Source organism: Thalia democratica, chromosome 2, assembly GCF_965202585.1.
Source record: "Thalia democratica chromosome 2, ktThaDemo2.hap1.1, whole genome shotgun sequence".
NCBI classification, from domain to species: Eukaryota; Metazoa; Chordata; class Thaliacea; order Salpida; family Salpidae; genus Thalia; species Thalia democratica.
In genome coordinates this window covers 53,215,272-53,227,868 of record NC_139166.1, presented here as the reverse complement: position 1 = coordinate 53,227,868, position 12,597 = coordinate 53,215,272, and the positions used below count along the sequence as shown (strand labels likewise).

The 12,597-nt window shown below is 25.2% G+C and overlaps 1 protein-coding gene across 1 annotated transcript; it reads left to right on the top strand.

The window, feature by feature from the left end:
• The first annotated feature begins 1,987 nt into the window (after positions 1-1,987).
• LOC145828707 (allene oxide synthase-lipoxygenase protein-like) lies at positions 1,988-8,877 on the top strand. The gene is made up of 13 exons (XM_082936463.1): positions 1,988-2,020; positions 2,251-2,440; positions 3,026-3,172; positions 3,621-3,720; positions 4,089-4,245; positions 4,849-5,106; positions 5,336-5,528; positions 5,802-5,882; positions 6,080-6,198; positions 6,406-6,525; positions 7,901-8,035; positions 8,376-8,474; positions 8,698-8,877. Exons 1-13 carry the CDS (start codon positions 1,988-1,990, stop codon positions 8,875-8,877), a joined length of 1,812 nt encoding a protein of 603 aa, XP_082792589.1.
• Positions 8,878-12,597: the final 3,720 nt, after the last annotated feature.

The window sequence follows — 12,597 nt, the reverse complement described above, 5'->3', positions numbered from 1 at the left end:
CAGGTCCATAACAACTATTTATAAAGCATTTTCGTTTGTTTTTATAAGAGTTATAAAAAAGAAACGTTTATGTTTCTTTATTAAAACTTTGCTTGTAGAATATCAAAAGTTCATTTTTTACATTAAAAACCACAACAACCTACTATAATAATGGTATATTATACATTATTCTAAATCAACTTTATGGGTTACTAATTGTAAATCAAGTTAAGAGCATTAATTTTAGTCGCCATTACTCCCTGTACAAATGAAGATAAAAACATGATCTCGATCTTTTTTAACTTTAAATATTCTTATGTATAATTCATTGTTTTCAAGTCTTCACCCAGACCCAGAGGTCAAAACGGCAAGTAGATAACCTACATAATGGTTGTTGTTCGAATAAGACAAGTTTTGACGTTACTAATAATTATTGAAATTGTTATCAAATAACTACTACTTTTTAAATGCTCGCTTAATTAACTTTCTAAGCTGTATTTTACGTTTAAGCGTTCATAAAAGTTCTTAAAAATTACCAATATGGTTAAACTGCTTGTGTAGAAGATACTAAATTGTGTGTTTTAAACCTTTTTGAGTTTTTTTCTAATAATTAGAAAAATCTAAGCAGTTTTTAGAAAAATACACTTTTATCAGAAAGCTGCTTTCTCAATCTGAAGTATTTTTAGAGCTACTTGTGACAAACACTGTGAAATGAATTTAATAATTAGAATAAAACATTTTTAAAACAACAATAGTGAAAAACTTCAAATATATTTCAGTTGATTATAATAATAGCAATAGTACTGTAAAACATTTACACATATTAAGTTTAACATACAAAAATTATGCAAAAAAAGCACAACAAAATCTGTAAATATATGTAAAATTTAACAATGGTTTTAGTAATTAATCTAGTATAACATTTATTTCTTTTTTCTTTTTAATTCTTTTTTAAGGGGTCGCACAGGCTTCAGGGAAGTAATTAAAAAACTTCCCTGGCTAGTTATGTAAACGAATATTTGTAAAGAACGAAGTTTAGCATAGAAAAATATTTGAAGCAAAGCAGATTGATTTCAGGATTTTATTTTGATTACTATGACAAAAACAACTACTTCTTTCGACTTTCGCAAATCTACGCTCATTGTGTAAAGCAAAAGTAAACGAGAGAACACAACTTATAAAAATTCTTATGAAAATTATCTTTTTTTTTAGTACTTATATAAAACTTCGAGCTGTTCTATAAAAATTAAGCTTTTTTTTACCAACATGTAGATTAATCATCGCCAATTTTTTTTAAGAAATAAAGATCAATAATTTTTGTTTATTAATACTCTCCGAAATAACGTTACTTGACAAAACTTTATATTTTTTTTTAATTAAATATTTTAAACTAGACACACAAATTACTATAAATCTTTAGTAAGATAGTGCAAAATATTTCAAAGTATCAATTAATAGATAAATAAATAAACACTTTTTATTTAGTATATTATTTTTGAAAAATTCATTTAGTTTCTCTAATGAAATAATATAGTAGAAAAAAATTGTTTGTTTTCACGTTTAGAAGCTTTTATGTTATGTTAAATTTTGCAAAAAAAAAAACGTTTATGTTGCAGAAAACTTGCGTACAAAGTTACGTGTTAAGCTACGTAACAAGCTACATACTTGCTACTCAAACGCTTTTATTACTTTGAAGTAACCGATACTAAAATAAAAATTTTTAATATTGTTTTAATTGAGTTTTATAACAATCTTTTTATGATATGAAAATGCAGCTATAGTACTTTATTTTACGACAGAATTTCTTCTTGTTTATAATATATGTATTAAACTTATATATTTTTATAATACTAGTTAAATTTATGTGTAGTGTTTTTATCATTTTTTTAAGATATGCAAAAATAAATGTAAAGTAACTAAATTTTTTTTTCATTTATTTTCAATTATAAATATTAAAATTTAGCTTTAAAGTAAATTTAGCTAACAGCAGTTGTATTTTGTACATACAATGGATTTAGTCAAGTATACAGTAAGAACAAAAGTAGGTTTTATTTTTATCGCTTGCTTATATAAAGCAAAAAAAATAATTCATTTTCTTAAATATTAACTTCTAGTAAAAAACAATTTAAACGGTAAAAAAAATAAAGCTAATGTTTTAAGCTAATTTTAACTTTTTTTAATTAATCTCTTAATTATGTCTAAATATTTTGAAATAAATGTGTTTTATTTGAACAAATTATTTTTCCTGAAACTTTTTACATTCATCCCTAGACGGCTGACGGTAGGAAAAAAGGTTCTACTGACGCGTCAATTCACATAAAACTGGTCGGAGAAGGTGGTTTGGTTTCGAGCGACTGGATTCTCCTCGACAACATTTTTAAAGATGACTTCGAAGAAGGAAGAACTGATATCTTTGAAATAAAAGCTAAAAACGTTGAAACACCCATGTGTATTGGTCTGCGTTAGTAGAGTTTTAATTAGTTAAATAAGAGTGTAGAATTAAAGACAAGAATGTAAGGTAACAAAAATAAAGTTGTTGTTGTTTTAGCTTTTTTCACACTCCTTAATTGAAAATAAATACAGCTTAAAAATAATTATTTCACTTTTAAAAAGTTTTTGTTTAGATTTGTTCGAAAAAAAAGAACTTTTAACACATTTATTTCCAAATCTTAATTGAATATCTTAAAGTTGTTCAGCTCAAAACAACTACTTTTCTTCATATTAAGGAATTGACAATAGTAGTGATGGTTGGTTTTGCGAACGAGTGTTTGTAAAGAACGAAGTTTCAGGCAATGAAAATGAATTTCAAGTTTTTAATTGGCTTTTAACTGAACTATGGATCGTAGCTGGAGAAGGTTTAATAAAATTATTCTACTAAAACTATTTTTAAAACTTACCGTTAAGAATCAAACCTGTTATAAAACTGACTCTTATTAAAGATACAAATTGTTTCTGTTAATAATTACGACTAAACAAAAAGAAAGGTATAAAAGTCTTAATTTAGTACAAAAACCAGAAAAATAAATCATAAATCTTTTCTTTTAAGAATCCTTGCCGCAAAACGAAACGTGCTCCTTCGTCAAAGACGTTCGCAAGCGCGAAGTAGAAATGAACAGGTTTTTATACCAATGGTACCCACGACCCACTCCGGATACCATGGGCTGGGGGTTGCCGAGGTTTTGCAATGCAGAAAGTATGTCTGAATTGCCTCATCTGTTCTACCGGTCCGATGGCCAACATGTATTTCAGGACAGTTTTATGAAGGGAATTAATGATACAGTCAAGAAAGAAGTTTTGAAAGGTGTTGTGAAAGAGTATTGCGCTAAGTTGTTTTAAGTGTCTTTTAGTATTATGATTTAGACAACTTCGAGTAAACGTGTTTTATACTTAAGTTTAAAGTTATTGAAAAAAGCATTAAGTCTGTTACTGTTTGTTTAAATTTTTTAAACTTTAATATAAGTATACATGAAGTTTTTTTTGTAAAAATAAAAACTGAAAATAAAATTTTGAAAAGTTTTCAATGCATTTTGGTGAGAATTTGCTATTCGAGTTTACTAAATGTACAGTATACACATACAAAATATATATTTGATTCTAGAATACAAAAACTTTAAAACTAAAAATGAAAAAATTATTTTAAGACTGCATTGGTTTTGGAACTGAGTATGAGAATTTTGATGACTACATGAATCAGATAAAAGAATTAAATCTTCCTTCACAGATACCTAGCTACTACCATAAGTACGACTTTTTATTGAATTTCCTTGATTTAAATAATAAACAATGAACTTTACCGCAAGATCAAAAACAACAGCATCCGAGACAATCCAACGACCGATTTCGTCCTTATTTGGACTAGTCAGGCAGGAATAGTCGCGAGAAACCGCTTGTTTAAGATCACAATAGCGGTTTATCGCAACTATTCCTGCCTGATGAGTCTTAATAAGGACAAAACCGGTCGTAGGATTGTCTCGGATGCTGTTGTTGTTGATCTTGCGGTAAAGTTCATTGTTTTTTATCGATGGCATGTAACATATCAACTTTGTTGATGATGGCCGAAATAGTAGCTGGCTTAATTTAAATACAAATAAAAATGTTTTTTAATTAAGATGGCAAGAAGACAGAGAATTTGGAAGACAAATTTTGAATGGTACAAATCCGCTTGCATTGCACAAAATAAACAAAATTCCATCCGAGCTTAATATCAACGAAACAGAAATTGAAACTTTGCTTGACGAAAATATGACGCTCGAAAAAGCCTTTTCTGTTAGTTTATTGTTTTACTAACCCGAAAGTTTAAATGTCTAAAAGCAATTTTTAAGCTTTAAACTAAGTTCTTCGATATTAAGTAAACTAACAGAAATTTACTTTTTCTACCTTATGAGGATCAAAGATAGTTTTATACACTTCTTAGAATAAAACATTTTATAGCTACAAATGATATCTAAAATACTTTATCAGCATTGTTGTGAAAAAGTATTTGTAGTTAATTGTAAATATCATATAGGTATTAAAAAAAAAGTTTATAATGCTTTAAATTGTATAGATTTACTAATACGAAAACAATTAGTTCAATCAGTTTGTCGACTATAAAAAAATAAAAAACTTACATTAACACTATAATTTAACATCCATACTAAAATACTGTACGATTTGATTACAAATGAAAAATTATATAAGACATGTTTTTGTATTTTAGAATTACTAAAGAAATTGCTTACTAGTTGTCAAAGTATTTTAAACTACTAAGACTTTTAATGTTGTTTAAGTCCGGTAATATCTGATATAGAAAAAGTTAATTCCTCTTTTGTACACGTAATAGGTTTTTTTCTATATTTTTACACAAAAAAGTTAACAATAAAAACTTAGTTAAGCCGAATGTACGCCATCGACTACAGAAAAACATTGAAAGAAATGCCAACCAACATTCGAGTTTTAACTGGCGAAAAACTTTATTCATGTAAACCCGTTGCTATGTTTTACGTTACGAACTCAAAAGACATTGTTCCTATTGTTATTCAACTGGAAAATGACGACCCCAAAAAAGTGTTCACTCGCAGAGATACAAATGAAGACTGGCTACTTGCAAAAATGTATTTGAGATGTGCTGATTTATCAGTACATGAGGTATGTGTGGCGTAATAGCTATTAGTTTCTATTTTAAAGAACACATGAATATAAAGTTTTATATTTCATGTGAAAAAAGTATAAACGCTGATTATTTTGATTAGAATTCTTTGTTTTTAATAAGTTATGGTAGCGATTAGGTTTGCTTTAAATGCTTAGAAAATAAAAGTAAAAAGTTTCGATTTAATGGTTTACAAGGTATACTTTTTACCTGAAACTTTTTTTTCAGTGGCACTACCACTTTTTACAAGCTCATTTAATAATGGAGCCAATTTCAGTTTCTATGTTCAGAAATATGTCGACTCGTCATCCTCTTTACAAACTGCTTCGAGATCATTTGGTCACAGTTTCTTGCATAAACGCCGACTCCCGAGACTTTTTGCTGGGTCCGAATGCCGTCGTGAGAGATACTATGTCGTATTGTAAGTGTCAATGTTTTGGAACTTGAAAACTCTAAAAAAGTATGTTTAGATTTGTAAAAAACGTCTATTCTTGCCGCCGTACCATTTTCGGTTTAATTTTAATACTATTAAATTCTTTAAAAAAATATTACAAAACCAATGTTCACTCAAACAAGTTTTTCAGTTGTTTATAAAATCTTATTAAAGTAGAATCTGATTTTAATTTTAATGATTAAAATAGAGTTAATCTTAAAATGTTTTGTGAGTTTTATCTTTAACTAATCAATTATTCAGATGCACCTCCTCTTGTAAGGAAAGCATTCGAAACCTTTAAATATGAAGATCTAGATATCCCTAAACGTTTGAAGTCTTTAGGTTGGTTTACTCTTTGAGTTTTGAACATTTTGTAACAAAAGTTCGATATTTTTAACTATAAATTACACTTGAAATGTTAATTTTATTAAAATGTTAATCATTCTAGTTGTATTAATTGTTTGTCATCGATCTTATTTAAAAAAATAAATAGCTAAAACTATTAAATATTGATTTAAGATTTAATGTTTTTTTTTAAGGCCTTGATGATCCTAACCACTTGCCTAACTACTTCTACAGAGATGACTCTCTTCAGTTGTGGTATGCCATTCAAAATTTTGTTCAGTCGATTTTGTCTGTTTTCTACAAAGACGAAAAGGTTGAAAATCATAGTTTAACGGCAAAACTATTGACATATATCTTATTAAAATGGTATTGTAAATGTAAAATGTTACTTAACAGTTTGTCTTCTACACTTTATTGTGCCCTAGCATCTATATTTACCCAATAATCAAATTAAGTTTACACTTAAACATCAATATGTTTTTGCATATAATTTCTCAGTACAAATTGAATTTTTTTAAAGGATATTTTGGAAGACGAGGAGCTGCAAAATTGGGCGAAAGATGTTGCTGTTGAGGGAATTGGGTGGCAAGATGGAAATAAAAGGGGATTTCCCACAAGTATAAACTCTCACGAAGATCTAGTTTGTTTTTTAAGAAAAGTTGTACAAGTTCATGATGCTTAAAAGTTTCGGACATGTAAATTAACATCTTGAACAGTAATTCCTTTTTAATTTAAATTTTATAATAGAATAAACTGAAATAATTCTATTACAACAATTTTGCATATGGAAAGTTAAATAAGTTATGGGTATCAGAAAAATTAAAAATTCATAAAAGTTTAAATACTAGCTCTATATTTGTAAATAAAATAAATTTTAATATTTGTAATAAACGCTTTTTTAAGCGTTTTTGAAATTTAAATTCCATTCAAAAAGATAAACAACATTTTCTAGGTAGTTTTGATTGATTATATAAGTGTTATGAGAACATATTGCAAAAAATATCAAACTGTTAACTTTTTGTACTAAATAACAAAATATTATAAAAAATTTATATTACTAACAAAATTCATATTAGACTTAAGTTTATATATGTACTTAAATTATTATTAAATTACTTAAACATTTTTTGTTGTTATAAAAAGTATAAAAAATCATATTATAAAAAATCAGCCACCTTTTTAAGAGAAACAAAAAGTTTACCTTTATTTTCAAGTTTTCCTGTTATACTACTTTAAGTGCTTATACAACTTATATTTTATTAAAATAGTACTTAAAACATAAGTTACGCTATTCGATTAACTAAGTTTTAGTTTTACAGTTAATAGATTAATTCTACAAAGAACATTGATGTTATTAAATGACTCAATTTTGTTAGAACAATTTGCTAAACTTTAATAATTATTTTAGTTTTGATATTTATCTGTTAATGATTTATTTAAACAACATTTTAAGAACATGAGAAATTAAAACTTAATCTTATTTTGTTTTAATTATTTCAGAAAATTGAAAATATACTTTACAGGACTGTACTTAATAAATTTAAAATAAAAAAACGTTTACTTATTGTTTGTTTAACAACTTACTTTGAAAGCAATATATATGCCTTAAAAACTAAAAAAAAAGGAATTGTAAGTTGTCTATATACAAGTAATTTACAGTGTAAAGTTATACTAAGCAATAAAAAAGGTTTAATAAAGTATTCTAAAATAGTATAAAAAAGTAAAATACCGGGCGAAACATTTTCTGCAAAAAAATCATTTGAATTATTAAATTTCATTCTGACATAAAAATGTAAGAAAATTGGCGTAAAAAAGTAAAGATAGTTAAAAAGCTTAACTTAAAAAAACAACTATTTTTATAAGACTATGTGTGAAAATAATTTTACTATGTAAAAAAATTTCAAATACTAAAGTGATTAAAAAAACTTAAACAAACGTATAAAAAATATCGAGTATCTTTAATTATTACACTTAACATAGCTTTAATCAATTTTAAGAAATTTGTTTTGTTTCAGGTGAAATACGTCACAAGTATAATATTCACATGCTCAGTTCAACACGCAGCACTCAATTTCAGCCAATTTGAAAATTACAAATTTATTCCGAACTCTCCGGCGGGCATGAGATTACCGAGCCATCGTCGCGGAGAAGTTGTTACACTAGTTTTATATATACATACTTGAAAGTAAATTATGAAGAAAATTGTATTTATGTAATATGATGTTTATTTTTACTTGTAAGAAATTAAAAAATAAGAAAATAATCACAGAGAGTACATAAAACAAATCGTTTATTTGGTTAAAAACTTTAAAAAAAAATCAATTGAAATGTTATGTAAACTATAGCAAAAAAGCCTAACAACTTTAAAGTAAATTTGTGCTAAGCTAAACTGAACAGTTTTGTTTTAAAGTAAAAAGTTTTTTTTAACCACAAACGAAAATAATACCACAAAACTAGAACCTGAAACTTTTTTAATGTCAATCAAAACAGGCAACAAATGACCAGATAATGAGAAGTTTACCTGATGTTTTCATGACCACCTTGCAACTGGCAATCGTTTACTTGACTTCACAGTTTACATTAGATGCTGTTAGTTTAACATGCTTTTGTTCATAAGTTGATGTTTCATCTAATTTGTGTTAAACGTAATTATCTAAATAAAATTTGTTCAGTAACTTATATGTATGTGTATTAGAAATGTCTGCAGCTCCAAAACTGTCGCTATTAAAAATAATGTTTAAAAATTAATTGAAACTCCTTTAGTTTACACAAAGCACTTAACTTCTAAAGTTATGAAAACACAAATTTGTAGGTGTTTTTGGGAAATTACAAAAATGAATACTTTAAAAACGAATCCGTAATATCAGCAAAACGAGAATTCAAAGAAGAGCTTAAAAAAATCGAAGAAAATATTATTAAAAGAAACAAGAACCTTGAAATTCCGTACACTGTTTTACTTCCGAGTAGAGTACCAATCAGCATTGCTATATAAAATCATTTTGTTGTTTATACTAACTTTTTAACGATTGTTGCTTTCAGTAACTATAATAAGATTTGGTATGCTTTCTAAAAAATTATACTGCCTAGCTGTACCTTTATGTTTGTATTAAAAACTACATACATTGTGCATCAAATACAAATTAATTTATGCAATGAATAAATAAATTATTGTAGAAATATTGTTGGGTTATAAATATAGATAACCTGATAATAATTGAAAACATGGCTTAAATGCGATCTTTATTACAAACGACTTTCTTTATTATTTTGTATTCAAATAATATTTTTACAAATTAATAATTTTCTTCTCATTATGTTTTTCAGGTTTTACATACAAGCTTAAACGCAAAAAAAAAAAAATCAAGCAGGTTTTTAGAAAAGAGTTTGGTATCTATAATTTTTTAAGCACTTGTTCTTGTAAACTTTTTTTTTTCATTTTCAACGGTAAAAACTAGAAATATTATTTTTCAAATACACGTTTCCTTGTACTGAACATTGTTTAACTTGAAGTTGAAAAATTTGTTTTATATAACTTACTCAACTACTATTTACATATTTTGTGTATGATTGTTAAAAAAATAAAATAATAGTTATTGATAAAACATTAAAGTTAGAAAAATAATAGATAAAAATTCAACATTTATAGAAACTTAAAATAAAGTTCAGTGTTTTTTACCGAAAATCTATTTCTAAAAAAACTCATTAGGAATTTATTGTAGCTTTTAATAAATGGTTTAAACAATAATCATAAAAAAACTTTGGTAAATTTTTTATTACTGCTTGTTTAAAAAATTCTTATAACCATGAAAACATTTAAGTATGGATTTACGTATGCTATTTGTTTATAATAAGCAAGTGATTACAAGGTTGAAATTACAATTAGTAATATCCGGTGTATGATAAACTAATATTTCATAATGAATTAATAAATTTATTTTATCATTCAAATTTGTTGCATCAAGGTGCTGCTTTAATATAGTATAAAGGCTTATTTCACATAAAAGTGTAAATTAAATTGATTTTTAATGTTTTTTTAGTTCTACAAATAAGAACGAGTTGCATGGAAATACTAAAGTAAAAAAAGTATCCCAATGTATGTTTTTGAAGTTCAAAAGTGTTAATAAATGGATTTTTAAAGTTTTTTTCTTAGTTTGTTTATTCAGATGTAATGATTTGTTGAATATTTGTTTAAAATACAAGTGTACACACTTAAATGTACTTTTACAAATACTGAAGCACAAATTTTTTTAAATATAAATAAATGTATAATACACACTGTGTAGTAAATTTTAAAGCAAAATTGAAAGAAGAATAAGTTTTAGAATCCCTAAACTTGAAACAGTGTTAATTATATCAGCACTACTTTAAATGAAATAATCACTGCACATTCGATTTTAATTTGTAAATAGTAATAGCGTCATCAAGTAAAACTTTTTTATTAACAAGTAAAACTGGCCAATTACTTTAAGTGCAAATTTATCTTAAAAGTAGTTAATTACCTTAATTACTTTTGAATGAAACATATTTCAGTTGTTTATATACATTTAATTCTTATTCAGTGTGCTTTTAAAAAAAGTGCACGTACAGTTCAAGACCATTATAGAAAAAATTTTTGTTTTCCATTAACTTTTTTTAAGAACTGTTTTTTAAGAAACAACGTGATTAATACTTCTTTTAGTGTTTTAACAACGATGGTTTAGGTTATTTCAAGATATGTTTCTAAATTTAAACAAATCTACTATTTGTAATTTTTAATTACATAGTTTTCGCTTAATTCTGAAATCACCGGATTCATTTTGCCTTTTATTATTTATACAAAAAAAAATTTTCTATCTTTTTTTTTAAATTAAAGTGCTAAAAACTAAACATCAATTTAGACAGAAACTTTTATTTTTAAATTGGAAATAAGAAAAACTTCTTGAAGTTTGTTAAATTTTAAAAATTAAATGAAAAAAGTTACTGTAATGCTACAATGTATCTATTCTTTAAATACAATTATATTGTATACAATGTATTAATGGTATACAAACTACTATTCTTTAGTTTTTGTTCCAATTTAAATAGATATGCTACAGCATTGTATAAATGCAATTAAGTAAAATCAGATAACTATAACAAATTTTAAATTTAATAAACACATGAAGTTTGAAAATAAATTGGAGTTTTACATATTTTGATAAAACTTAATAAGAAGCAAGAAAGTTTAATTAAATTTATCATATTTATTCTTTTAAAACTTTATTGTATAAACCAAGTTTTGGTCATAGGCTCTTCAGTGTAGAAATTAAAAATATTATCCAATATTCAATAAAAATCTTTTTTTTATTTAAGCACTGACAAGGTCTTTGACCAAAAATTAGTTTGCATAATAAAGTGATGAAAGAGGTAATATATTATTTCTCCTCTAGTAGTTGAGAATTGAGATCTCTTTACTTGTTTTCTAAAAACCAAAACATATAGCCAGTAAATTTATTATAGTAAAATTAAATACATAACAAACCAAACAATAATTAACTTACTTCTAATTTACTTACTAAGGTTAGATAGTTAGTGTGGATTTATATAGTCTTAAAACTAATTATAACATTTTTTTTTTAAATTGATACTTTAATCTGACCATGAATTGCTATAAAGATTTACTATAAAATGTGTTTTTAAATACAAACTTAGAAGTAAAGTATTGTATAGCATACTTTTTATTAAACATGTATTTAAAATCCTAATTTAGTGCCTTAAATAAACAACAAGATTAAACTTTGTTTGTTTATTCAAAACACTAAACAATCTTTTAATTATCTTATTTTTGTGTAAGTTTGTATGTATTTCGTAAGCTTTAAACATACTCATGTGCCTTTTATCAAAACTTAAAAATAGTTGATCAACCTTTATAAAGTTCAAAATAAACGTTACTATAACCAAAATAGCTTTCTTATACTATACTTTTAATTTTCCTGTTTCGTTACTTTTTTAATGTAACAAAAGTATTTTATTTACACAAGTCGGTTAATTTTCAGAAAAACAAAAAAATATTATTTACCTGACTTACACCTAATAAACATTTAAAATTATTGTACTTAGTTGATCTTTTTTATTAATTTTTTTTTTTTTATTACTCACTTTTTTTTTTCATAATTTGCAAATATTGTTTTATGAAAGCAGATGTTGCTTTGAGAAAAGAACATACTAATTGAAAATAACCTAAAATAATCAAAAATTAAAAAGTTTTTCATTGTAACTTTAAAATATACACCGAAACCTTTAAATAACAATTATAAAAGAACACTTTTTAAATTAATCAAAAATAATCTTCCTCAAAATTTACACCTGTGCGCGGTATTCCATGTACAAACAGCTTTACTAAGAAAATAATTTTCAACAAGTAAATATTTTTTCCTTAAACAGTTCAATGTACTCTCGTATTTTTTCGTCAGATGTTTTTTTTTGATAATTAAAGACAAGTTCGTATACATTTTGTACTAATAAAAACTTTGAGATAGATTTATATTTGAAATATATTTCAACTTAGGAATATACTTTACGCAGAAATTATTATTCATTGACCTATTATGCATAGCTTTTGAAATGCTTAAAAATAACTGATATAAATAATTAGATTATAAAAAAAATATAAAACTGTTTTTATGCAGCTTTGAACGTTTTAGACTTAATTCAAACAACAACTGTCAAATAAAACATTAGACCTTTTAAGTAT

Coding starts and splice junctions, on each gene's coding strand:
- LOC145828707 (XM_082936463.1), top strand. CDS start 1,988: ATGGATTTAGTCAAGTATACAGTAAGAACAAAA. Junction 5,883..6,079: donor TAAACGTTTGAAGTCTTTAG/GTTGGTTTACTC, acceptor TTTTTTTTTAAG/GCCTTGATGATCCTAACCAC. Junction 6,199..6,405: donor TTTTCTACAAAGACGAAAAG/GTTGAAAATCAT, acceptor ATTTTTTTAAAG/GATATTTTGGAAGACGAGGA.